At 53.5% G+C, this 26,341-nt stretch overlaps 4 protein-coding genes across 4 annotated transcripts; 1 reads left to right on the top strand and 3 right to left on the bottom strand.

The window, feature by feature from the left end:
- Positions 1-245: 245 nt before the first annotated feature.
- Positions 246-5,597, bottom strand: VOLCADRAFT_85881 (zinc-nutrition responsive transporter; the record flags this gene model as incomplete). The annotated part of the gene is made up of 5 exons (XM_002945628.1): positions 246-1,469; positions 2,048-2,753; positions 3,117-3,349; positions 4,355-5,144; positions 5,494-5,597. 5 exons carry the CDS (start codon positions 5,595-5,597, stop codon positions 246-248), a joined length of 3,057 nt encoding a protein of 1,018 aa, XP_002945674.1.
- A 4,973-nt stretch (positions 5,598-10,570) lies between these two features.
- On the top strand, positions 10,571-15,008 carry VOLCADRAFT_102646 (uncharacterized protein; the record flags this gene model as incomplete). The annotated part of the gene is made up of 8 exons (XM_002945987.1): positions 10,571-10,673; positions 11,287-11,576; positions 11,800-11,880; positions 12,154-12,291; positions 12,696-12,938; positions 13,952-14,072; positions 14,300-14,511; positions 14,736-15,008. 8 exons carry the CDS (start codon positions 10,571-10,573, stop codon positions 15,006-15,008), a joined length of 1,461 nt encoding a protein of 486 aa, XP_002946033.1.
- A 2,869-nt stretch (positions 15,009-17,877) lies between these two features.
- Positions 17,878-18,360, bottom strand: VOLCADRAFT_54875 (uncharacterized protein; the record flags this gene model as incomplete). The annotated part of the gene is made up of 1 exon (XM_002945627.1): positions 17,878-18,360. One exon carries the CDS (start codon positions 18,358-18,360, stop codon positions 17,878-17,880), a length of 483 nt encoding a protein of 160 aa, XP_002945673.1.
- Positions 18,361-19,662: 1,302 nt separating this feature from the next.
- On the bottom strand, positions 19,663-21,713 carry VOLCADRAFT_55197 (uncharacterized protein; the record flags this gene model as incomplete). Its single annotated transcript, XM_002945626.1, has 3 exons — positions 19,663-20,156; positions 21,210-21,325; positions 21,571-21,713. Coding segments are annotated over 3 exons (753 nt in total), but the record flags the coding sequence as incomplete, so codon positions are not given.
- Between the last annotated feature and the right edge of the window lie 4,628 nt (positions 21,714-26,341).

Here is a 26,341-nt window from a genome sequence, read left to right as displayed (position 1 = left end):
ATTACAATATTTTCTAACTACACACACCAAGGTTGACGAAGCAAAAACATCACACCGAAGCGAGTACATCTGCCGATCCTGCCGCATACTGCAGACAAACTTTGTCCCTGATACGCGTGTGTTCAATCGTCCGCGCACCGGCCGCTGGTGCATGCCACCCTTTGGGTGACAATAGCACAGAATTGCCTACCTACCTCCACATTGAATGTTCCTGGGGGCGGCTACGTCCGCACCCCATCGCCCAATTACGCCCACAACGCCAACACAGCAAACAGTGCTGCCCCCGAAGCAAGCGCCGTAAAAAGAAGCAGCCTTTGCAAGGGCCGCCAGCGAGTCCGTGTGCTGCTGCCGAAATCATAAGAGATGAGGGCTGAAGCAAGATGGAGCAACAGGCCGGCTGACACGCCATTCAGTGTGCCTTGGATAGCTCGCGCCGTGATGGAATGGCTATCGTAGCCGTCCGCAATTGCAATACCCGCGCCAATGCCGACAGGGCAGGTCACTGCGTACATGGCCGTCATGCAGAGCACCCTCCAGTGTCCCAGCTCCGCCGACATGAGGACAGACCCCAGGCCGATGCCCTCGAGGAATTGATGGAAAACGAGCGCCACAGCCAGCGTGCGGACTTCCCTGAAATTTGTGTTTGCTCCGAGTGTCAAGCCGATGATGAAGGAATGGAAGACGCAGCCAAACTCAAACGCGATCGCCATACCAGCCAAGAGTAATGTCTCCACAGCTGAGGACGTGGCAGAGCGAGGCGTGGAGGCAGCTCTGCAACACGATATCGCGGCTGGCGTGGAAGAGGGCTGCTTGATGACCTCCACAGAGGTGACCACGGCCGACTCCGGCCCCTTGGCGCCCCCGCACACAGCTGTGGTACAGGTTGGTGTAAATCTTTGGGACATGCTCCGTGCTGTACCTGCAGCAAGCTTTGGTTGCTCATCGCGGTCGACACCATCGTTATTGGCCGCGGGAGCAACACCCGCCGGGCCACGCGCATGACGATCCAGAAAGGCGTGTGAAAGGTGCTCAACCGCCACCATCAGTAGGTAGCCAAATACGACGGTGCACATGCCGATAGGGAAGTTGTGGTCATGGCCGCCCCTTCTGCTGTGATCGTCTTGCTCGTAGTGATCATGGCTGCCACTACCGTAGTCATCAGCGGTGAGGACGTCCTCTAGGATGAAACGATGCAGCAGGTGGCGGTTGCTGGCCTGGCGGTAGAGTGGACCGCGGAGCCTGTGGAGAGGGGCGGCGTGGCCGATCCCAAGAAGCAGCAGCTGCCTGCGATGACGACGGTGATCGTGTCCGTCGTGGCTATCGCTGCTTTCTTCTGATATGCTCTCTATCAATCCGTCCATTTCTGACACGGCGTGCGTGGCGATGTGGACCAATGCCAGGCACAGGATGAGACCGGCGGAAAGGGCACGGAGGCAAGCACTGACGAGGGGCGCCCGCTCCAGCCGTCCCTGCGACAGCAGCATGAACAGTAACAGTAACACAGCGTGCGGCATAGGACCGACGCATCAGCAATAGGACGTTTGCAGCAACAACAGCAGGTGCCCTGCCGGTGGGCAGAGGTGATGAGCAGGGGAGGAGGAGGGGCGGGGCCAGCAAATGCTCCATCACACAGCGTTGCGTCAACACGACTGCAGGCGAAACCAGAAACGACAGCACAGAGTGGCATCAGGAACGAACACGTTAAAGCACTGGTCCATACATTATGACCGGGGCGCATGTGCGTGTACACAGCAGACCAACCATAAAACTAAAAAAATGTGCTTAATAATAGGTGATAATCTGGAGCACATGCCAGTCCGTCGCACCGGTGGCACCGGTCGGAGTCAAAGGGGGGAAGCAAGAATACTTTGCAGCTTCCCAGCGAGCAGATAATGTACCGAAGTATCAGCATCTCGAAACACGCAAACTGCAACGCACAAGAACACCAAGGCCCCGTATTGGCGCCTAATTAGAGCTGATCATCTGATAAATCACACATGCTTGGCAGGGTTTGTGCTCATCTACGCGCATGCGAGAAGGTACTTACCCTCATTAGGATGGGAATAACACAACCAGTTAGTCCAGCCACTAGCACCGCAAAAATGGCACCAATGCGCAGCTTGAGCGAGCGCGAGTCGTCGCCATCATGACCTTGCCCTGTAGTCCCATTGGAGTGGTCGTCCCCAACATCAGCAGCTGCCTCTGGGCTATCCACTATTATCTTCCCATCAGTTCCTCCCGACAAAGCTCCATCCAGTTCACGACCATTGCCAGAATCGGTAGTTCCGTTTGTGGCAACACCGCGGACCCCGGCCGGCAGTGCCAGGGCGGCAAGCATCCCCTGGGTCACCGTCACGTTGATCTGCTGCTGGCCGCAAGACGGTGACAACACGGCCCGGCAGGAATTTGCGAGGCGTTGAGCTGCTTCTGCAATGGCCGCTGCTGAGGCAGCGGCGGCGGCAGCATGCTGTTCGGACGGCTGAGGCAGCGGGCTGTGGCGTGAGGGAAGGAGGTAATCCGCTGCATATGTGGATGTGCGCTTGCAGTCGGAGTGATCGCCGTGCGCAACGAGGGCACAACCCAGACGTTTGCCGCACTGCTCCGTGCTGAGCCGGGAACAGTTAGGGCTGAAGACGTCGGCGAATGCGGCGGCGCCATCAGGGCGTGATGCCAGCACTGCTAGACTACATGCAGTGGCGCTGGAGTTCGCAAGGATGCACTTGGCGGTTCCTAGGGCCATCACTAGCAGCGTCCTGCACAACGAACCGAGGCAGGGTGTGTTGTCGTTGCATACATACGCACGCGGTGTTTGTAAAGTTAGGTAGGTAGGTTGGGTTGGTAGGCCGGCTCGCTGTTTGGGAAGTGCATGGCTGGGTGACAGTTCACACGTGTTTACAGCGACTGGATTGAGTGAATTACTCCTAACAGGCTCAGTTGCATGTCTCATCAAGTATCGTTAGTGTGTCCCAAATGTGCCCTCACGTCATGCCAACTGGTTGGCAAGTCATGTTAGCGGTATCTGGATCCTGTCATGCATGCGACACCATTATGCTTCTCAGTTCCGACTCGCCATGCCAATCGAAAATAAAGCCACCCAAGCAAGCAGGCACCCTCACCTAGCTGCATCCGACAGGAGGTGATCGTAGGACGAGGCGTTCAGCTGGGGGTATGTTTCCACAGCGTTTGCGGCAGCATTTACGGCACTTGATGCGAAAGCCAGCAAAGTCGGAACGCACATGCCTCGAATGTCCAGCTGGCAACTAGGGGCGGAGACTGTAATGGAGTTGTCACCTTGGGAAGATGCAGGGGACGATAGCGACGCCGGGCCGCCCTCCCTTGCATCATTCCCCTGCATCATGTAGCCAGGACGGCAAGGGCGCAACATTCTCTCTATTATTGAAAACACCTGTCTTTGCTATACTTGTGGGCAACGCACCCAGCCGGAGTGCGAGAGGAGTTGTCAGAGGTGGATAAAATGAGAAAACCGAAGTTCCGTCAACGCCTTCTTTGCAATGTGTGTGTTTGTGTGTGTGTGTGTGTGTTACATGGTTGGGGGTGCGTGACCCCATACCTGTAAAACTACCCATACGAGCCGAAGGCCCAAGGGCAATATCTATACGCAATGTGAAATCCAGCAGCTGGGATTTGGCAGATGGAAGCGGCAGGCACCACTAGTGCGCGACTGGCAGTGGGACTGCGGCTAGGTCTGGGTGGTTTTAGGGTTTTAGGATACAGCTAAAAAAATCCAGACGCGCCGGCACAGCTGTGCCATAATCCGGCACATACTTTGGGTGCGAAAGCAAGCTTGCTTTCACGCTAACAAGCAATCGAAATTCTAAATCCTATCTTGCACGTGATAAATACATTCACGACATTATTACAATTAAAAAAGTACAATTAAAAATCATGCTATGCACATATAACGTCATAGCTACATTCGACCATTGATAATAGCTATGCCAGGGACTCCTGCCTGTTGGCAATCAAAGGTGATGTTACGGTTAACCGTTTGCAAGAAGGCACTGTCTAAAGTAAGCAAGGCATTGCGGATAGCTGCGGCATAGCTGCCTCCAAGCACGAAGCAAGTTTGGACCACGGGTGGTGAGCAACCAGGGTGTTTGTCAACCCCAACGCTAACCATCTGTAGGTTGCTAGCAGCAGGAGAAGTGCTTCTCCCGATTGCATTACTTCAAGAGAGGCGGCTATGTGAGAGGTGACTATTTATGTCCACGCACATCAGGCTGGCCCTCAATTGCCGTACGTCCTCTTCGTCCTTTCCTCCTCTGCCCTGGACTCAGACTTCTTTAGCTTATCCCCGTCACTCATTTTTATATAGACATTATAGCTTACTCACCTCTAGGTCTCCTAGTGCATCATGCTCATGTCCATCGTGATCAGCATCAATGCTGTGGCCATCTTCCCCGGAGGCGACATGAGGTGACTCTGGCAGCGTCTCCGGAAATGTTGGGCTCGGTGGCGACGATGCGGGGAGTGATACGGGAATTTTGGCCGCGGCCGCCAGCTTCTTTAGGGCATCCAACCCCAAGCTGAAGCTGCCCTGGGCGGTGCATTCTTCTTGACTGAGGGTGACAGGGCGGTCGCTGTGGCTGTCTTCCCAATAGGACTCCGGATTGCACAAGTGCTCGGCGGCCAAGGCAGCCACCGGCAGAGGTGCGGTCGTGACGACATCCTCAGAGACCGCCAACAGTTTGGCTGGTGACAGGAAGTCTACCATGCAGTGCGAGTAGGATGTGTGGTCATCGAAGCGACACCGGGGGTTCTCACTGCAGGTCTCGACCGTGATGAAGTCACCGCAACGATCCGGTGCAATTAAAGTAAGGTAGGGACCCAGCACGGACTCTAAGTTCACGGGCAGGCATAAGCCATCAGGCTGGGAACTAGTTGTGGAGGAGTTGCTGGTAATAAGGAGCTTGCTAAGCAATGCCAGACTGGTGCTGCTGCCCGCCGGGAGTGTCTGCTGCTGCCGCCATTCGCACGCCACGATGTCTCCTGCCGTGCTGCTATTGCCGGCGGGGATAGGGTCGCCGTCACTGCTGTTAAAGAAAAGAGCCTGGCATGCATCAGGTCCCGTGTTGCCGTGCACGGAACATAGCTTTAGCTGCAGAGCGGCTTGAAGGAGGGATCTGCGGCGACCAGTGGCAGAGTTCAAAATGGTATTTTACTTTTATCTTGTGTCTGAAAGGGTAATGAACACTCAACTCTGGATAGATTAATAGACACAGACAGCCTTCCCATGGATGGCCTTTCCATATCAAGACTTCAAGAGCTTATCTCCTGCGCAGGGCATACATTTCTTGGCCTGCAGTCTTGCTCTGCTCCGTTCTCAGGGCCATACATTGACCACCGGGCCTTGTCGCCTCTCGCCAACTGCCAACCACCCAACTCCTGCCCAGCCTCGTGCCTACACCCTCGCTGCCTCCAATCGCGACTGACAATCTACGTTGGACTCCCACGGCCCTTGCAATTGCTCACCGCGCTTTGGCGTTGCTGCCCATCATGGCAAATGAGGCCACGGCTGGCTGAACATCTTCCTGCTCGACGCCCATATCTGACAGCATCCTTGTGAATGGATACATTAAGTTCCAAGCGCATTTGCCATGTTCATGATGCCAAAAGCAGATACTTGTGGGGACGCCAGCGGCATTCGATGGAAGGACAGACGTTGACAAAGTCGTTGCGCTGGCGGTTAAAGCCACGAAGTTTAAAAGCAGCATATTTGCAGCCCACAATGCCGCTACCATATCGCTGCGGGTGGTCCTCCAGGGCCTCATCGAGCCGAACGGCCTGCGACAAGGTAGCAAGCAAACGACAGAATGCCAGATCGCTAAAAGAGATAACCTTCTATGTGTCTTTATTATACATCAACAAAAGCCCATAGTTGGGCCGGGTGCAGGTTGTTCGTCTGCATAATCACCATAGCGCGCGCCGGGTGCGTCAAAGCATGCATGACGCTGCCGACACAGATTTCCAATAGTGAACACATGAGCATATTTTGCTAGTTTCTAGGCAATTTAAACAGCCCAAGTCAGTGGTTGGAGCATCCAAGTTGTTGCATGTAGAGACGCACAAGCAAGATGTAAGATCTCACCAATAAAATTGCACAATCTAAAATGTTGAAATCAATTGATTTAGAAGCTGTATTGAGTTCACCGATCCTGCATGAAATATCGGTCAATTCCCATCGAGTGATGGCATGGCTCCAGACCCTCCTGTTACAATCCAGGACGCTTGTAAAATAATAGTAAGGATACAATCCATTTTTGAGCCAGTCACATTATCGCTGGGGCTACCGGCGGCGGTCTGAGGTTTTGGCCCGGACAAACGGACGTCGGTTAGTTCAGGTTAGTTTGTACCGGCTTGTATGAGTTCGTTGCGTGCGCTGGGTCAAATGTCTAGATTGTAAGTTCACGTAGTTTGCTGTTGTAATGATAGGCTAAAATATTTAGCATCATTTAAACTCGCTAGCTCTAAGTACTAGCCTTGTTCTTGCGCGTTCTGTTGTCGGTCGTCGGCTCGAATAGCGATTGGTAGGTGATATGGCTCCGGACGCAATGGCAAGCAGGGGTGTCTTTGTATCCATATCCTTGGCAATATTTCTTACTGTTTAAGTATCAAAGGCCCCAAATGCTCAATTCATTATTGGTCGTCACCTTGTTGCTGCTGACACCAACGCCACATCGATTCGCCTGCTTACAACTTCACACAGCGCATCCAGATTCCAGGAAATGTCCTCCAGCCAGCTGAGTATGTCTGGCGATAACGCCCATGTCGTTGTCGTCTTCCGAAAAAAACCAACATGTAAGCTTTGACAGTATTAGGGTGCATTTCCAGTGCGGATTAAGGCCAGGGATTAACCCTCTGCCCTCCATCGATACTTGCTCAAACGGCTAAGTTCTTGGCAAACTTATCTCGCTTTTCCAACCTTTGGTTTCCTTATGGAACGAAACAATGTGGTAAGCTCGTACCAAGGAGTTCCATGCCCTAATCCCTGGCCTTAATCCGCACTGGAAATGCACCCTTAGCTTCATCCCCAAATTGCAGATCCATTATTGAAGTACCGTCGATTGTCGAATACTAGTCAATGCAGTGCGGTTTGCATCATGGCATGGGCTTGCTTCAACCAATAAGCAAGCAATAAAGGCACACTTGCTCGCTATCGAGCACAATGTATTACTCTCTCTCCCCCTAGGTATTACTGTCCAAGAATGAAAATGTTATGCTCATCCAGTATGTCTCATCTGGGTGGTAGACTAGTTTGAATATTAGTCTCTAGTGCAGTGCACGGCCAGCTGGCCCGCTGGCTCTACTCTTCGTGAGTCTGGAGCCCACTGTAACAACCACACACACACAAATCCAGTAGCAACTGGGTTGTCGCTTAATGCTCGTATTGCAGTTTTTTCTCCGTTGTTAACATTGACATCACCCCCATCCTGCCCATGTCCACAGAGATCAGAGACCACCAAAACACCATAAACGCTAAGTCGTTGCCCTATTCGCATACGGTACGAAGGCTAAATCGCCTTCGGTAGCCACGAAACCCTAGATTTAATCCACGCTTTGCTCAGTCACGCACGGATCTTAGGACGCCCCCTGACGATCTTATTCCCCCAAAACCTGCTGGTCCGCCTCACCCTTGATTAATTCATTGATATATCTGTATGCTGCGGATTGATAAGACTAAACCTTTTATAGTTCTTTCTTCAAGTCGAACCTCACTCTGGTTCCCTGGGGGACGTCGTCTCGAGTTCGTGGAATTTCGGCGGCAGCAAGGCTGACCTGTAAGGATGATGAATTGTGTATGTGTATGTGTATGTGTATGTGTATGTGTATGTGTATGTGTATGTGTATGTGTATGTGTATGTGTATGTGTATGTGTATGTGTATGTGTATGTGTATGTGTATGTGTATGTGTATGTGTATGTGTATGTGTATGTGTATGTGTATGTGTATGTGTATGTGTATGTGTATGTGTATGTGTATGTGTATGTGTATGTGTATGTGTATGTGTATGTGTATGTGTATGTGTATGTGTATGTGTATGTATGTGTATGTGTCATACATGGTTGGGATGTGTGTGACCCCATACCTGTAAAACTACCCATACGAGCCGAAAGCCCAAGGGCGACACTTCAACGCGTAAAAGCCACGGAGGAACAAAAACACTGCACTATCAGCCCAGACTAGCGCCCAAAGGGGATAACTGAGTTGCGGTATCAAATGACGTGAAACAGCAGTTATGTGGTGAGTCCGACTAATTTGCGTGTATATGTCCGACGTACGTATACATCAGGTTGTATGGATCGGTTTGTACGTACCGTGTATGCCTGTGGCACTAGCTCATGTATGAACTGGCATTGGATAGTCGCATGTCGATGAATGCGTTATTGATGTGCGAGGAGAGGAGAGGAGAGGAGAGGAGAGGACAGAGGAGACACGGGCACAGAGACAGGAAAACGGGCGGAGCCATCTGTGCGCACATGTATGTATGTGTAGAGTATCCTGGGCATATCACGGGATCCGCATCCGCCGACCGATACTTTACTGGAGTCGTGATGTAACAGTAGAGGGGATTGGTTTCTGTGCTGTCTGGTATCAGAGTAGAGAAGGCGTAGGTGGCTTGTGAGAGTGGAGAGGAGGTGGAAAAGCGGTGGAGGAGAGTGGTTTGGAGGTGGAGAGCAGGTGATGCTGGTCCTGGCCGGCCAGGGTCAGGAGGGGAGAGATATCGATGTGGTGAGCGGGAGCAGGCAGCGTCTCTGAGCCGTGCCTTTTCAGGGCTTAATATGGGGGCGCTTGTCATCCCCCCCGCGGCAATAGGTGTTTTTGCTTTGTCTTGCGCTGGGCTGCGCCCGGATGCCCGCCACCCCAGGAGGGGACTGCCGTACGGACCAGTTTTCTGCCTCGGTTGTGAGTGGACTGGTGAGGTAGTGGTGGCCGCCTTCGGGAGATGTGCGTTACCTGTGTAGCTGGCCTTGAAGGACCAGTGTGCAAGTGCCCGCGTTGTGTTTGTCTTCTCGGTGTCTCGGCCTTTGTGGTGTGTCGTCTCAGGCCCGTGGTCCTCCGTGTTTCTCTTGCCTTGCTGGCTGCGTGGGGTCCTTGACTAGGAGAGTCTGCTGAGGGGCCGTACCTGACGTGGGTAGGTCTTCCCTTACCTCGGTTTTTTGGAGTGTGTAGTGGAGCCCCCAGTGGTGTTTTCTCTTTCTTCTTGTTTTGGCGGTCAAGAGGGACGAGAGCGCGCGATTAGGCTGGCCAGGCGTAGTGGGGCAGATAGTTTCCCAGAGGTGGTGTGGCGCCTCTCGTGCGGCTCTCGCTTAGATCGGTTTGCAATCTTCTGCGCCGCTGCGTTGCCTAGCCAGGGGCTGGGAGGTCGTCCCGGTTGGCGTGAGTAAGGCGCGCGCGGAGGAACAGACGGACGTAGAGCCGCGCGCCTGCCCCTGCGCTGTGTTTCGGCCCCCGGTCAGGGTCCTCGGTGCTCGTCCTTTCCTCGGGGCGAGCCGCCAACAGTGTAACACCCCAACCAACAGTATGTTGTACTTCTTTCCAATGGCGATGGACAATAACGTGTCACCTCGTGTCGCACGCACTTGTTGCAAGTTTCAAGGTCTTGCATTATCCACAACTCGTAATTGTAGCTTCCGCAGCCTTAAAGCCGCTGAAACTGTGCGTCGAAGAACGGTCAGGTGCAGGGAATGGTGCTGTGTCGCCCAACCGGGGTGGGGCCAAGTGCCGTTCAACACAGGAAGTTTAACCTGTTCCACATAAAAAAATTTCATTTTTTTCATGTCGCCCAAATGACAGTTTTGTTGCGTATCAGACAGGACAGATACGCAACAAGACTGTCATTTGGGCGACAGACGCCATTGAGCAGTCCGTCAGGCTCCGGGTCGTCGGATCTGCTGGAAGGTGTTAACAATCCGGTGTAAACCTAACTTTTATTTTAGTTTTTCGGTAAATAACCGTCAAATGGACATTTTGTCCCACATTGGTTCAGGATGCGCGTGGCAAACAGGTCACCAAGGCCCAGCGGCGGTAGGTGGGCGCGCGCGCGGTACTGACTGACAGGTTTCCCAAAAGTGGTGAGAATTACCAGCACCAAAAATTCGTAGGATGTATATCCTAATGGGACTTTCTCGCACAGCGATGCAGATTGAAACATTGCGCGAAGCACGCAGACATGCGTGTCGGAGAGTACTGTCGAATCATGGTAAACTCCAGAGGAGGGTGGAGTGCCGCAAAAAACAAGAAAGCAAGATTGGAGGTCGACCTGCGAGGGCAAACGATCAGGTAGAAGATCGGAAATCTAGGATTTCATGAACGGGGTTGGGATGAGCAGCAGCTTTTCTCTGTTGTTTTGGGAAGTCGTCTCGGCTGTGTAAAACGCACCAAGCATCAGAAGGATAATGAGGGCTTGGAAAGCTTTGTCGCCATGGTACAGGAACCGATTAGTGCTGAGACTTTGCATGGTCTGGTGCGTAGGTGCATTAGCTCCGTTTGCTGGGATCCCAGCAGCTGTCATGGCCATTAGGAATATAGCAGGCAACAACGCACATGCATGGCCATCAAGGGACATCAGGGTCACCCAAGTCTGCGTAAGCGAGCGGCCGTCCAAATCGCACAGCTCGTGCGTGCAGTTGCCGCGTGTGATAGTGACAAAGGTGCGAGGAACAAGGCGAAAGGCGGCTGCGCTGGCAGGGTTCGACCCTAGTTAATGATCTGCTGGCGGGCATTTACGAATTTGATTTGAAGCGTCGTTGCCGTTTGGTGCAGCACGTTTTGCGATGACGTCGAGTTTCGTTTTTTCCGTTTCGTCTTGACTGTCTTGATTGCTTCCGTGCTGTCAATTGACGGCCCCTTGGCTAGTACATATTAATAATGTTATGTTCAACATGATTTTACATATAATTATTAAATTCAGCTATGCTGTCTTCCTGCCGACTCGGCAGGCATCAGCGGTGTGGTAAATGGCTCGTAGCATGCGAACCAATCATCACAACGATTAAGAATCAGTTATATTGAATCGATCTGAATTCTTATTGATGATTTTGCGCTGCTGGGGACCTAAGGCGGCAGTCGGAGGTTTTGGGGGCGGACAAACTACTGTCTGTTGATAGTTTGTACCCGGATTGTACGAATTCGTTGTGCGCCACAGTACAATGTCCTGATTCTATATTATGGTAGCCCTGTCTTCCTTCAACATAGTATTGATGATTTTTGCAAATCTGATATTTGCTTGCAGTTTTCTGCTGAGGCACTCGTCGCCGGAAATAGCAGTACCCAAAGGGATTGCGAGCAAAATGGCCACGAGTTTGTTGATGTCAATAGTGTTGATAATGATCGCATCATATGGTTCATATGCACAAGGCCCCCAAGTTTACCGTGGCCGCGCACGTCTTTTCGTCGCCGACAACTTGGCGACGAATCCCGCCATCGTTGTCATCGATCTGCCTGGCTATAACATCTCGCAGCGCATTCCACTTCCAGGCACTGTCCTACAACTGGGTGTTTCTGCCGATAATGCACATGTCGGCGTCTTCCGCAACCGTGACAACAACCTGCAGGTAAGTTCTTGGAACAGAAACGGCCCTGCAACTCCTCCAGCTGTATTACTTAATCATTAATTATGACCAGTGTTTCCCAAGGCACTGTAAGCCTGATGCTGCAATATACAAAGAGTGTCCTTCGTTACAGTCGACCGGGCAAGGGCGCGGCCTGATGAAGCAAGAAGGCGCTCCAAGACAGGCTTGGGATACTAACTGGAACATTCTGTTCTTATTGCCACAGTTTTTCTCTGTCATCAACACTGGTATTGTCCCTGTTCTGCCGGCGGCCGGCAACAGGACCGCGGCGCCCGCGCCCCTGAAGGTGCGTGCGTCTTTGTGTTGATAGAAAAGTTCATTATGACATTATTATTTCATGTTATGATGGTAATCACGCAAGCTCCGGATGTTGTATGACTGCCTGAGGAAGTCGAATTTCCAATCCTTAAGTTTACTTGCTTTCACAGCGCGTCACTGAAAAAACGCATTAATAAATACATAGTCTTTTATTTTGGCGTCTAAATTCTGCTGCTAAGCCCGCCAGTCATGCCATTAGCTTGCTGATGTGATCGCTATTCGTTGCTCACTTACCTGCCAGGCTGGTGAGCTCGGCCTCATGCGGCCTGCATTCTTGGCGAAGAGCGTTATACTTGTAAACGGCAGCGACGCAATCGGCGGGGTGGAGGGCGGCCAGGGTCTCGTTTATCACGACGCCTGGGGGCTTCACCTTATGTATGTGAGTACGGGTATGTATACTGTCGTATACTGCGTGGGCTATTCATTGACGGGCATCCTGCAAGTTAGCTGCTGCTCGTGCCTGCTCGTGTATTTATTGTATGTATTGTTCGTGCCTGCTGTTGTATTTAAATACTATAAATTTATAGTCGCATGAGATCGGCGAATGCTACCTGTTATTCCGTGTGTATCGTATTTCCTACGAATAATTTTGGATGCGTGTTATTAGGCGACATATATTCCCCTGCTGTAGTTACATCTACCAGCACCTACGCATGGCAATACATATATATATATATATACATATATATATTTTTTATATTTATATATATACCGATACTACTAAGACATGCACATTGCGGTCTGATTGTGCAACGATGTATACTTGTGTAATGCACATTGCAGGCCGAGAACCATGGCCGGGTCTTCGCGTACCGTGCGGACGACTTGAACGCTGTTGCAGCCTTCAGGCCAAACATGACCTTCCTGGTGCCAGCTGGCCACTTTCATGCCGTGCCGTACGGCAATTTCATGCTTGTTCCGCACGCCAATGCGAGCAAGGCCTTTATCCTGGATCGTACGGCAAAGGTTGTAAGGGAGTACGCATGCGCGGCTTGCGACGGCACAGCGACCTATTTTGCAAATGGGGTGAGTACACGTAGTTGCCAGCGTCGCCGCTGGTCTGCGTAACGAAGTTATAAAGTCCTTCGTTGTGATGGTCACGTTGTTGATGTGTGTGTGTGTGTGTGTGTGTGTGTGTGTGTGTGTGTGTGTGTGTGTGTGTGTGGTTGTTACAGTGGGCTCCAGACTCCCGAAGAGTAGAGCCATCGGGCCAGCTGGCCGTGCACTGCAGTAGAGACTAATATACAAATTAGACCACCACCTCAGATAATTAACCGCTCATCGGTGACCGCTCCCGTGAGCATAGCAATTTGCCAGATATAATTCTCAAGAAGGGGTGATGTGCCCCAACAGAATCCCAACCTTTCCGTGGAATTCCCAAAGCTGCGAAACCCTGAAGGCGGCCCCAAAAGTCAACAATAACTCGACAAATGGCTTCTTCCATAAGGGAAGGGCCAGGTAACAGTGTCGGGTTGGTTTTCATGTTTGCAGCCATAATGTGGTACAACAAACCCAGGGATTAAGGCACATAACCCTGTAGAGGCCTCCTCCTGCTCACGTGCGTGTCGGCCAAGTTATCTGTATAGAGGCCGCCATGCATCCTGCCACCCTGAAATCACCTGTACAGCAAGTGCCATATACCGCTCTCACTCGATGGCCGCGATGACGCTGTTAGTCCCCCGATCTACCAGCATGCTCTATCTAGGGCGAAGAACGCCCTTCCCTGAGACCATGCGGTTACGTTTCTAGCCATCTTGCCGTACGTGAAGTATTTTTACGGGGAGCCCTTCTTCACGCACACAAAAACTTTGAGGCAAGTGGCACGCTGATCTTTTTCACGTTGAAACTTAGAAGTTGTGACTCCACTCCGGATCCGACCTACGGCATCATGGTCCACCTATGTATAAAGGCTTCCAGGGCTGTACGGAAATCTTACTGGAACCCCAGTAGTATTCCCCACATCCATCTTGTTTGCATGTGAGCCCAGCTAAAACTCACAAGCCGTATGTATGTATGCATGTATGTATGTGTACCCGCAGAGCGCCACGGCTGTGTTCGGCTGCGCTTCGTCAATTCTAGTGGTGCGCAACACCTCGGCAACCGGCGTCCAGATTCCTGTCACCAACCCGCGCATTGAGGACTTTGTGGACGGTGTCCCAGGTGAATGGCTGATAATGGTCAATCGACCGATTACCCCATGCCTTTAGCCGAGCAATATGTGCATTTATACATACATACAAATCTCTTGTTGGTGTGCAAGTTCATCGAAAGTAATTAAAGTTCGTCGAATGTACCCGTCGTACATCTACGTGTGCTAACTATCTTCTTCTACCACCTGCATTTCCCTCATCTTTCCCTCATCATCACTGTGCCTCTCAACACCACAGGGGTCTTCTGGTCGGCGTCCTCCGCTTCCCAGAGATTCTTTTGGAGGACTGACGTGCGCGCTGCCGCCCCACGGGTTACCAACGTGACCCACCGCGGCGGCGTGATTCGCCTGGCCAGCCTGCCAACCCAGGGGCGCTTTGTGGCCCTTCATAGGGATGGCTTCCTCGTACTGTACGACGGTGCGTCTGGAGCTGCCCTCGCCGAAGTGCAGGTAAATAATCATTGCTAGGTGCCCCACCTAGCTTTTTTCTTTTTTTCCTTGCTACGTGTTCAGTTATCCGGATAATGCTTTTACATGGTATTGTCCGGGATTTTGTTCTGCGCATCCTGAAAGATGTACATATATATAGGAAATGGGAAAACGAGAACCTAAGAAACCTTTACCCCGAAGCGTGCCGTTAAGACTTGTTGCTCCGCCTTGCGTGTCTGCTGCAGGTTCGCGCGGGAGGCTTCCTGGCCAACCAGACGACTCCGTACCTCCAGACTGACGTCCTGGGCGAGCACGTATTCATTGCCGTACCGGCCCTGGGTGTCGTCCATTCAGTTCACGTGGACCATGGTGGCCACGACCATCACAACCACCAGCCGGGCGAGGTGATGGACGAGCCGGAGCCACCAAGTATGGTTCTGGAACGCACATTGGCTGTGGGTGGTGCCCCGACTTCCATGACGCTGGCATACATGCCGGGAGTAGTTGAATTTGATTGACGCCGAATGGCGCCGTGATGAGCTCGGATATCTATCGGACATCTTGGATGTATAGCACAAATGTATGTGCGAATGGACGGGCGATACCGTAGTATCAATCGTTGGATAGCGCTTTGGGGTACTACTAGGTAGACAGGCTAGGCAGACAGGTAGCGCTTGCACTTGCGTATGCGGTAGTGCTGCCTGCCAGATTAATACGTGCTTCCGAATCCTCTCAGTGCGCAACGTACGCTCGTGCATGATCATAATTTGCGTAGTATGATTGTCGGACAGTGAAAGGGTAGCTATCAAGCTGACTCAGAAAATCGCAGCTTTTCTTAAATCTGTGATAAAGCAGCTATAAAGAATACTACATAATATCTAACATGGTTTGCTCACGGTTTAGATAGTGGATAGCGGCGGGGTAGCAGGTCCATCGTCATGGCGACATTTGGGAACGACGACAGGTGATTAGGTGGTGCGTTGAATGTTCCATGGTGCATATATTTTAATTGTTTTAATAGATGTGAGCTAGATCGACGCGTAAGGAGGGGTTTCCTAAACAAGCGCTGTAAATGTTGCGCGGACGGAACGCGGACGACGCAGCCGCCCACACTATTACCTGCTAATATGTTGCGCTGCTGTTGTTGTTTCATTGTGTTTCTGTTTCCTCACTTTTCAAGTTGCGTGATATTTCTCCAACAGCAGGTTAGGAGGGCCACAACAATAATTACATGTGATTGAGCGGCCATTGGTGTAACCATCCGACACCACCTCTCTACAACTACAAATACATACATACTCCTGTCCCCAAGCAGCTGGCTAGGATCCCCCCATTCACAAATGTAAACTTGTACGTGTGTTTAATATAGGACAGACATACACATGTACAGATGATTGGTAGGCGGCGGCGCGCGGGACTCCTGCCTGATAGGGCCCGATTAACGTATGCCACACTCGAATCCTGCGCTGTCCTTATTACAAGAGATTGCAAACGCGCAATGAATTGCATTCTCTGACGACCATTTCATCCATTGGCAGTTTTGCATACTTAAGCAGGAAAGACATAAGCACTTCAAGAGCACAAGTTGACACAGCTATAGTTACTCGCCACCTTCATCACGCCAGCAGAACTCATTTTTGCGTATGCTTAATACCGTGCAAGCAAAACATAATGCATATATTACTAGTACGGCATTTATTACTAATCCATCAGCTGCAGCATACGCATGTAGTGGACCTCCAACTCTCTCGATCTATTTAAGAGTGCTGCTCTACAGTGCGATAGTAATAATAACATTAAGGGGGTGGTGCAGCTCAGCACTACCGTTGCGAAGTAGCCTGGACGCGCTGTTTGCCACTATATGCATGAATGCATCGTTTTAGAAATGAATACTCTGCCATAAATATTTAAACTACTTCATAGGTTTGGTTTGGCATTGCTTGGTCAGCCCCAATCGAGTTATGGAGGCTGCAGAGATAGTGCGCGCGCGCAATCACGGCACGTTAATAACAACAGGTCGTTCAGTCCCCCTCCACGCGCTTGAGAGCCGAAGGTCTGCGACGAAGCCCTGGAAGCCGCCCACCTACAGTACGCATGTACATGTACATGTAGGAACGCCACACGTTATTGTGCATGCGCATCCACCAAAAAACTATAAGATATTACAGCTTCGGGATGGCAAACACTTCTCTTCTACCCGTATATTTATTACGTGCTCCACAGACAGGCGGCAGCAAGGACTCCGAGCGCCGGCTCGGAACAGTCGTCAGCCGCAGATACGAGAAACACCAACAAGGGGGCGACGCCACTGCATCAATGCGAAGGCCTCCCAGAACTGCTCACACGGAGCCCACACCCTTATTGCTCCGGCGGCGGAGAATTGTTGCGAAGCTAAGGTAAGCGGCCAACCTAGCTAGGCAACCCAGGAAACCCAGGAAACCCAGGCAAGCGACACGTGGCTATGATGGCTATGATGGCTTGTGTCCCCAAGAGACCAATCTTTGACCGTAATGTGGCGTTCATGTGGCGATTGGGCTGTAGTGGGAACGCACATGCCTATACCGTAGTTCGGGTAGGACACCGTACTCCGTACATACGAGCACAGAACACAGGGACAGGATGTACAGCGACTCACGGTGACGGTGGCGGAAGCGCCAAAGTTGACAAGTGCCGAAACGTTGCAGCTGATGTCTGGCGCCGAAACCAGGACGGCGTCGACGTACAACGCGCAGTTGGTGGCATTCATGGTGAGGGAGACGTGGTGCCAACTGCCCAGAGTCAACGCCGAGTCAAACGCCGTACGGTTTACAAAGATGCCATTGTTGAATAAGCCCTTTGTTGAGTAAGCCATTCATCCATCGAGCCCAACCGAGCCATGCATGCACGGGCATGTGATCGAGAGAGCGGGATGCAAAGGCAGCGGGCGTGTGTGGGAGAGGAGTTAGCCGGGGTGTTTGTGTGTAGTAACGCATTATTACAAACGACCTCAAGTTGTTACGGCCGAAACATCAATGATGGCTCCGTCTCATCCGCAAGTAAGACGATATGACGTTTTCTCAGTAATCGCAGCAGCAGCAGTAGCAGCAATGACAGCAGTAGCAGCAATGACAGCAGTAGCAGCAATGACAGCAGCAGCAGTAGCAGCAATGACAGCAGCAACAGAGACAGCAATGACAGCAGTAGCAGCAGTAGCAGCAATGACAGCAGCAGCAGCAGCAGTAGCAGCAATGACAGCAGCAGCAGTAGCAACAGAGACAGCAATGACAGCAGTAGCAGCAATGACAGCAGCAGCAGCAGTAGCAGCAATGACAGCAGCAGCAGTAGCAACAGAGACAGCAATGACAGCAGTAGCAGCAGCAGTAGTGGCGCAGTCTGTGTTCCGTGCTTTTAGCTGCTGCTGCCTGGGTGGCCCCACCTGCTGTGTGGTAACGGTCGCGGGTGCCTTGAACAACGCCCTTCCCATTTGCCACCTGCGTAGGTGGGCGCCACAGTACGGCATGGCGGGTGCGTAGGTGGTGCCACAGTACGGCATGGCGGGTGCGTAGGTGGGCGCCACAGTACGGCATGGCGGGTGCGTAGGTGGGCGCCACAGTACGGCATGGCGGGTGCGTAGGTGGTGCCACAGTACGGCATGGCGGGTGCGTAGGTGGGCGCCACAGTACGGCATGGCGGGTGCGTAGGTGGGCGCCACAGTACGGCATGGCGGGTGCGTAGGTGGGTGCCACAGTACGGCATGGCGGGTGCGTAGGTGGTGCCACAGTACGGCATGGCGGGTGCGTAGGTGGGTGCCACAGTACGGCATGGCGGGTGCGTAGGTGGGTGCCACAGTACGGCATGGCGAGTGCGTAGGTGGGTGCCACAGTACGGCATGGCGGGTCCATCACACAACGGCAAAGCGGTGCAATATAGCACGACAACGCCTGGGATGGGGTCCACACCACCGTCCGATGCAGCGCGACACACATGTTGTCAATGTTGTGATAGTGGTGTGCACGTCGATACGGTACGATTCCACACACACACACACATTATATATACAAATATGTGGATATCAACCAACAGCTCATCACTACTCACTTGTCGCTAGTAAGCTTGAAGTAGCGGTCCCAAGCTTGCTGAAACCCGAATAACGGATCCGAGTTGTCGATGCCGTAGTTCACCCACTTGGAAATCCACAGCTTGGCGTCAATGGACATTTCCCTTCGATTTCAGCGGTTACAACGGTTAGGACGGTTGAAGTACGTTCGAGTTAGTTTACGTTTGACCATGTTTTCGTTCTGATGTTTTTTGGTTTAGGGAGGCGTGTAAGATTGGAGATGGCAAAGCGATATGAATGGGGCTTTCGGCGGTGGTGGTATGGGGGCCCCGGTCGGTTAGCTGTTCAGTACAATACCGTTAACGTACGACACCAAGTGTAAATAGGAATGTTAGCAAATTTATCAACAATAACGGCAAACGGACTCATGGCGACTTAAACAAGCCTGGTCAGCTGGCAGCGATTAAGTCATCTTGGCCAAGCGTGAAACACAGCAAGGCTGTACGATATGCCGTATTATTGCCGTACTGTTCGTATGAAGGCAAATGACCCAATGCTCGGTTGATAAACCCATGCATACCGTACCTAACTGACACACAACCAACCGACCAACCACCAACCGGATCTACCTGGACGCCGAGATGGGCGCAAGGAGGGCCGCTGGCACCGTGTACGTCAGATTGGCGCAGGATCCGCAGGCGGTGTGGTTGAGCGCCACCGCACAGCTGCCGTTGTGGCCGGAAAACGCTGACGGCGGCTAACGGCGCGATGCGCAGGCAGTCAGACATGCGAGCACGTAGGGTGAGTTGGTTGGTTGGTTAGTTGGTTGGTTGGAGGTGCAGGATGAATCCGTAGCAGTTAAAGCGACCTTGCGTTGACCACAGGGGCCCCCGGAGAGCAAGTCCGCCCCCTAGCTCAAACTGATTGAGGACATACATACATACAAACAGGTTGACTATATACATTGCAGTTTTCTTGGTCGGCGGCGAGGAGCTCCGGAACCAAACGTATACATATGGCTTCTGAACCTTAGAGCAAGCGCACCTGCACCTGCCCCGTCGTTATTTCCCCAACATTAAGTACAGCAAATCGTACAGCAAATTGTACGACAATGGTACGAGGATAGTTTCACACAGTCACACCTGCCCCGCGGACCCCAGAGTAGCCAAGAATACAGGACTGCCAACCACCGATGCTGCCAGCGTGCCATTTGGAGTTCCCCGAGTGTACGACTGCGCTGCAAGTGCCGTACTGGACGAATTAAGGAGCACCGTAGGTCCTGCAGAAGTGGTCGGGCAGCTGCCGGCGTCAGGGCCGAGGAGCAGAAGCGTCGAGGCGTCGTACGGTGGCGGCGCAGGCGGCGCAGGCGGCAACGGTGGTGGCGGGAGCGGAGGTGGCGGAGATGGTGGCAGCGGCGGCGGAGGGGGAGGCGGCCTTGGGGGTGGAGGCGAAGGCGGGCTGGGCGGTGGCGAAGGTGGCGGCGAGGGCGGCGGTGAAGGCGGTCGTGGCGGCAATGGTGGCGGTCGTGGCGGTGGTGGCGGCGGCGGTGGCGGCGGTGGCGGTGGAGACCAGGACCAGTCCTTTAAATATTGGACATCAGACGTCGGGCGGGGCACAGGCCGAAACACCACTGAGTCGTGAAAGGTGAGGGAGGAGGACTTCATGGAGGCTATTGCTATTTGAGACGCCGACCGCATAACCTGGCACACAACGTTAGCTGAATCGGCAGCACGCATCCATCCAAGTATACCCATTTCTCGACCAGCCATGCTCTGCATTTTTCCATTAGGAGCACTAGCTGTGCACTTCACCAATCGACCGACGGTCCTTAGAAACATTCTAGCTACGTCGTCTACAAATTCCATTTGAAAACCGGAACATGTCGCTGAACGACGGAGTTCGCTTTTGGGTTTCGGTATGAAGTTATTGGCCAGTTATTGGCCAGTGTCTACCATCGGCATCTCTGTCATCGCGGCTCCGAAGATCATTAAACCACACACATACACACTTACATACACACCACCACGGTCCCCCTCCCCCCTTCCAGGCAGCCCCATCACAACCCAGCACACTTACCCCCGGGCGCTGCGTGCGTCTCCACACCGATGACACCCGTAGCTCGTCCATCCAGCCCCGAAACCCACCAATCGACAGCGCCGTACGATTTTGCGCCGAGCCCAGCGCCGGCAGTAGCCGCGTCGCGTTGCAGCTCTGCTCCGAAACCAGCTCCGTACCGTCCACTGCCACTGCACACGCAGACGCGTTGGCCGTCAACGCCACATGATGCCAGGCACCGGGAGTCAATGCCGCCTCTAATGCGCTGGCGTTAAGCAGCTGTATAGCGCCCGTGGCGCCGGGCGTCCGCAGCAAAACCGACCCGTGGGTCCATAACCCATACATCATCGAGAAAAACGCATCCCAGTTTGTGGAGACCCCAAGCACATCAGCGTTCCAGAAGCTGTAGCCCGTGTGCCAGGCGTCGATGAAGATCTTGGCGTCTATGGAGAACGCGCCAGTAGGGCCGCGCGCCGGCAGTAACGTGGCATTGGGGATGTGCCACGTCAGCCCGGCGCTGCCGTTACGCGCCGCCAGGCTGCCTATGCGGAGGCTGCAGCCAGCGGGCTGTACCATCCAGGCCGTGTTGCCGGCCTCAGTCGCGGGCGTGTTTGTGTTGACGGGGGACGTGGGGATTGTGGTGTTGGGTGTGAGGTTGGCGGGCTGGCCGTGTAGGGAGGCGGACAAGCCCTCTGGAAAGGTGGCGGAGACGCGGGTAAGGTGCTCGCCGGTGGGAACGCCATCCTTGTAGAGAAGTAGACGTAGCGCCGCTGCCGCGGCGTCGCCGGAAAGACCGCACGCGGCGTCGGAGTCCAGTACGGCAATTGTGCCGCGGTCGGGGGTGAGCGGGGAGAAGCGGTTGTCGGGCGCAGGCGAGGGCGGCGGCGGCGGCGGCTTCGGCGGCGGTGGCCGCGGGCCGCAGAGGCTATCGAGGCTGCTAGTCGGGGAGGTGTAGATGCGTAGCGCATCAACATAGCTGTGTGTCACACGCGGAATGGGCGCGGGTGGGGAGAGTAGGCAGGGCGGGAGTTGGGGGGTGGGGGTTGGGAGTTAACGGGGCCCGCGGTTGGAAAGTTGGGGTTGGGGTCCCCGGTCTGCGTGGGAGGGAGTAGGTGGGAGTTTGTAGCTGTTGGCATTGGCGGGCTCCGATCTGCGCAGCACACGCGGCAAAGTGTTCACATGACGCAGTGTGCCCATCAGACAAACAGACAAACAGACAAACAGACAAACGGTCAAGACGGTCATCCGGTCCCGGCCCACCCACCCCTGAAAAGCCACCTCACCCCTTAAAGCCGCCCACCACCAGTTGTAACGCCAACAGCTGCTGCGGGCCGCAGTAGCGAAACAGCTTTTGGGAGCTACAGCTTCCTAATGTCGGTTGTGCTACAATTGACTGGCCGTCGATCCATGCCGTACAGCTACCGTTGCGTCCCAATGGCAGCTCCAGGGACGGTTGCAAGTCCGGTGTGGCGGTTAGTCGCAGGTGGTGCCAACGGCCGACGGAGAGCGCAGGGCCCAGGAAGGTCTCGTTCGCGACGACGGTGTCGCCCGCATACAGCAGGTTGCCTGTCCACTTGCTTCCCTGATGTTGATGTTGGCATTGCAGGGGGGCCGTATTGGCGTCCATGCATTCAGGGGTGTGTGTGCGTGTGCGGGGTTGGGGGAGAAACGGAGGGTAGGGGCGTGTGTGCCTGCGCGTGCGCGTGAGTCTGTGCGTGTTTAAAAACGTTATTTAAAGGCCCGAGCAGCAGTCGGGGGAGGTGATAGGGCTCCCCAGGCGTCCATGGCCAAGTACTGAAGCGCGCAGGCGACGTGGAAAGTGCTGGTAAGCTCGTACTGCCGTACGCGCTGCCGAGACGCATACGATAAGTCTTGCTGCAGTTGCAGCTGCAGTATCTGGGCAGCCACCTCAGAGGTTACTTTAGGTACCCAACAGGCAAGAGGAGCAGCAGCCGCGGTGGCAGCGGCCCCCAGCAACACCGCCGCCACACACACACACGCGATGCCGTATATACCGCCGGATTACAAATCCCAAATCCCAAACACACAACCCAGCTCACCATCAGACCGAAAAAGCGGTCAAACCCCAGCCCCAGGATCTGCACGCTGTCGCGGCCGTACGACAAGAACTCCTCGACGTACAGCCACGCCTCCAGGGCGAGGCCGCCGGTGGCGGCCCCCAGCAACGCATCGCGTGTCTTCCCCGCCGGTATGACGTACGCCACTCGGTCCTCAAACCTCTCCGGTCTCAACGCGACGCCAACCCAGGAGGCTGTAGCACCCTGCCAGGCTAGGTTTGTTGAGGAGGCGGAGATGCTACTGCCGGAACTAGCACCTGGAAAACGAATGACGAGCACGCAAAAAAGAAAGAAGGGCTCTAAAAATGCACGGTCGCGCAAGAAAGAAAGAAACTTCGATATCTTGAGGAGTCCAGAGGAGGCAAAGAGGAGGCCAGAGCCACTTCTAGGATGCAGTCAGTAGTTGTTCGTTAGCCTTGTACGGCGCTTGATGCAAGATAATGTTACCGGGTAATGCTAGCCCGTTTCCCAGGTAATGGCGACTTTTGGCCTTTTGGCCTTTTGGCCTTTTGGCCAAATTGCTACTCCCGAGTTACCAACTAACCAACTAACTACCCAACCATCCGCCCCACAGGCGCGGAGACGGATTGGATTCCGCGACCTGCGGCGTGAGGTGCTATCCGGCCGCGAAGGTCTGGTAATAATTTGATAGTGCACAACTCAACTCGCCAAGGATTTTTGGCCGAGAGCATTGTCATTAGCCATTAGCCAGGAAAAAATTGTAAAAAGTAATCAACTATAATCGTTAGTTGTGAGACAGCCAGTGGTCGGTTGTCGAGGCAGCTTTGGTTGTGCATCTATGGTTACGGTTGTAATGTACTATAACGGATTAACGGACAAATACGGACGGGAAGCCCTACGTGAGCGAGCGAACCACGCTTCCAGCGCAAGGCCGCCGACAGCCCCCCCCAGCAATGGTGCATCCTGCTGCGGAGGCGGTATTACGTAAGAAACTTGGTCCTCGAATGCTGTAGCACCCTGCCAAGCTAGGTTTGCAGCGGAAGCAGAGATGCTACTGCCGGAAATCGTACCTGCAAGTGAGCGATTGGCCAAGTCAATCGCGCGAAGCGAGAAACTTAACAGGTAATTAAACAAATTCCAGAAAATCAGATACTGAAACACAAGACCAAAAAAATTTAAAAAAATGCTCAAAAAATGCTCGACGGAGGCAAACAGTGCGTGTGTGAGGTTAACCAGTAATAAGCCGTAACCTGGTAAATGCGAGAAATTCGCAGCATAAGAAATTCATAACATAGCAATTCATAGCATAAGGAGACACACGGGCCTTTCCTTAAAACGGCAAAACGGCTCATCGGGGAAATGAAACAGGCGAACCAAACAGGCTTCAAAATCCAACTTGATGTTGTCAAAGCGGTTTTCTGCAGTCTGTCCGCAAAATGCGAAATGGTTTGCAGCAAAGGGCATATAGAAGAAGGAGCAAAAAAAGGGCTCCTCCTCGGAGATATCGACCGACAGCTTGCATCCAGATATGTCACATGTTCGACGCCATTCGGGTCGAACGGGTCGAACGAATCCAACGGGTCGAACGAGATCCGCGTCGTGAACGCAAACCCGCAGACGCCGCCCTTTTCCCCACTTCCCTGCTTCACCAAAAAACACACACAAGCACACAAGACGCGCACCTGAGACGGTAAGTCCGTTGTCGCTGCTCAGTTCAGTGGCGCCGAGCGAGGTTGCGACCAGCAACGGAGGCAACGGCCCACCCCAGCCAGACGGCGCCAAGTCCGATGACGCCAGCCGTGCTGCCAGCGCTAGGCCGGTAGGCGGGGGCAACGACGGGGACTCTCCAGGGGGCCAGCAAGTGAATACGGAGAAATCCTGGAGGGCCCACATCGGGGGGGGGAAAGGGCCCGCAGCTGAAATGCCATTACGATTAACGAGGCTTTGCAGGTTCCCGCTAGGAGAGCTCTGGGATAATAATTGCTCTGGCTTGGTTTGTTGTCCGGTCTTATCTTTGCTGGAGCCGTACGCTCATTGCCGTACCTTCACGGAGATTTGGCCGCTGCGGTCGAGCACTGTGACGGTGCCGTAGTAGGCGCGTCCCGGCTCTTCGTACACGTGTACGGGCTGGGCTTGGTACGAATGCCCACCGTCACCGAAGTCGTACTCGATGAAAGCTACGGTGTTGGGGTCGCCTGCGGGTGGGCAAGCCGATGGCAAACATGATAATACGCATAACTTCCATAACGTAGAAAGTAGACTGCGAACCTCAAGAGCATCATCATCAGGCGCATTAGCAATATCAGCACGTATGGCAGTAGCAGCAGCAGTAACAGCAGCGGCAGTAGCAGCAGCAGTAGCAGCACCTGTAGCATCCGCCGCTGTCGCCGAGAAACCACAACTAAAGAGATTGTGGCCTGCTGGGGCTTCCCGGAGAGGGGGGGCCTCTTCCTATGATGCGTGCGCGCTTACATAAGTTTACAAAACACCTTCGTAGACATGATTGTAATACATTCGTACGTGTCGTACGTACCGTGTACGTCAAGTACGAAGCTCACGCTAAGCGGCGCGGGCCCGGACTTGGTGGACAAATTGAGGCTAATGTTGAGCGGCGGCGGCGGCGGCTGGGGAATAACGGAGGAGTTGCCCCTGCAGCCGTGGGAAGAATCACCAAGAGGTTGGTTGGTCTGTGCGAAGTTAGTTGATGCAGTTAGTTGATGTAGTTAGATGGTAGTTAGATTTATGGTAGTTGGTAATAACGAAACTGGCCCCTAGGAGCTTTGGCAATAATGAGAATTCTGCAACTACCCCCGTTCGGACACCTTACCAAGCGAGAACGGTGTTGCTCCAGTTGGCACGGCTATCCGTAAATACACCTGCTCTCTACCCCTCCGCCAAAACACACACACTCATGCTGACGTGCGCCCGTCCAACCTCCCTTCCCACGCACAGTCAACCCTCCCTCACACCCAAGCTCCCCACGCAAAATCCCCCGCACACACGCAACAGCCCCACGCAACACCCCCACGCGGGCCCCCCACGCAGCCCCGCACCCTGCCAGCGCCACCAGCGCCGCCACCACGCCCAGCGTCTGCGCCAAGTTGGTCACCACGAACTCCGTCTGCACGTTGAACACGTCCGTAATACGGTGCATGGCCGGATAGTCCATGCCGACGGGGAATGTGGCGCCCAGCGCGGAGCCGTACGTGTTGATCCATGAGAATCCCCCCGTCAGGCCGATAGGCAGGCCCGGCCAGGGGACATCCTGCGCGCGGCGGCAGCCACATACACACACATATAACGTACACACGTACATCCACCATTCGTACATGGACAGCTCTTGGTCACGCGCATGCACAGTCGATTGAAGTGCGCAGCCACAAAGCCCACAACCGTTCTTCTAATGCATTCACTCACACATGGGGAACCAGGCGCGAAGGAGAAATAGGACGATTACATGGTAAAGATGTGATTTTTTTAAATTTGCCACTGATCAATATGGTTAAGTTGTAAATTGCTTGTATGGGTACAATCCCAACCGAATGACAACTAACGAACGACTGTCTACTAAGGCTGATCCCGAGGTCCCAACTGAATAAACAGACAGACAGACGGACAAACCAACAGACAAACAAACAAGTGAATGGCTTTGCTGTTCAGTGCAGTGCAGCAAGTCGGCTGGTCGTGCTGATGGTGCTGTTGTACCAACCAACCAACCGAC

The sequence above is a fragment of the Volvox carteri genome (genome assembly GCF_000143455.1).
Source record: "Volvox carteri f. nagariensis unplaced genomic scaffold VOLCAscaffold_1, whole genome shotgun sequence".
Classification (NCBI taxonomy): Eukaryota; Viridiplantae; Chlorophyta; class Chlorophyceae; order Chlamydomonadales; family Volvocaceae; genus Volvox; species Volvox carteri.
Note: the sequence above shows the minus strand (reverse complement) of the source record. Positions and strands in the feature narration are given on the sequence as shown.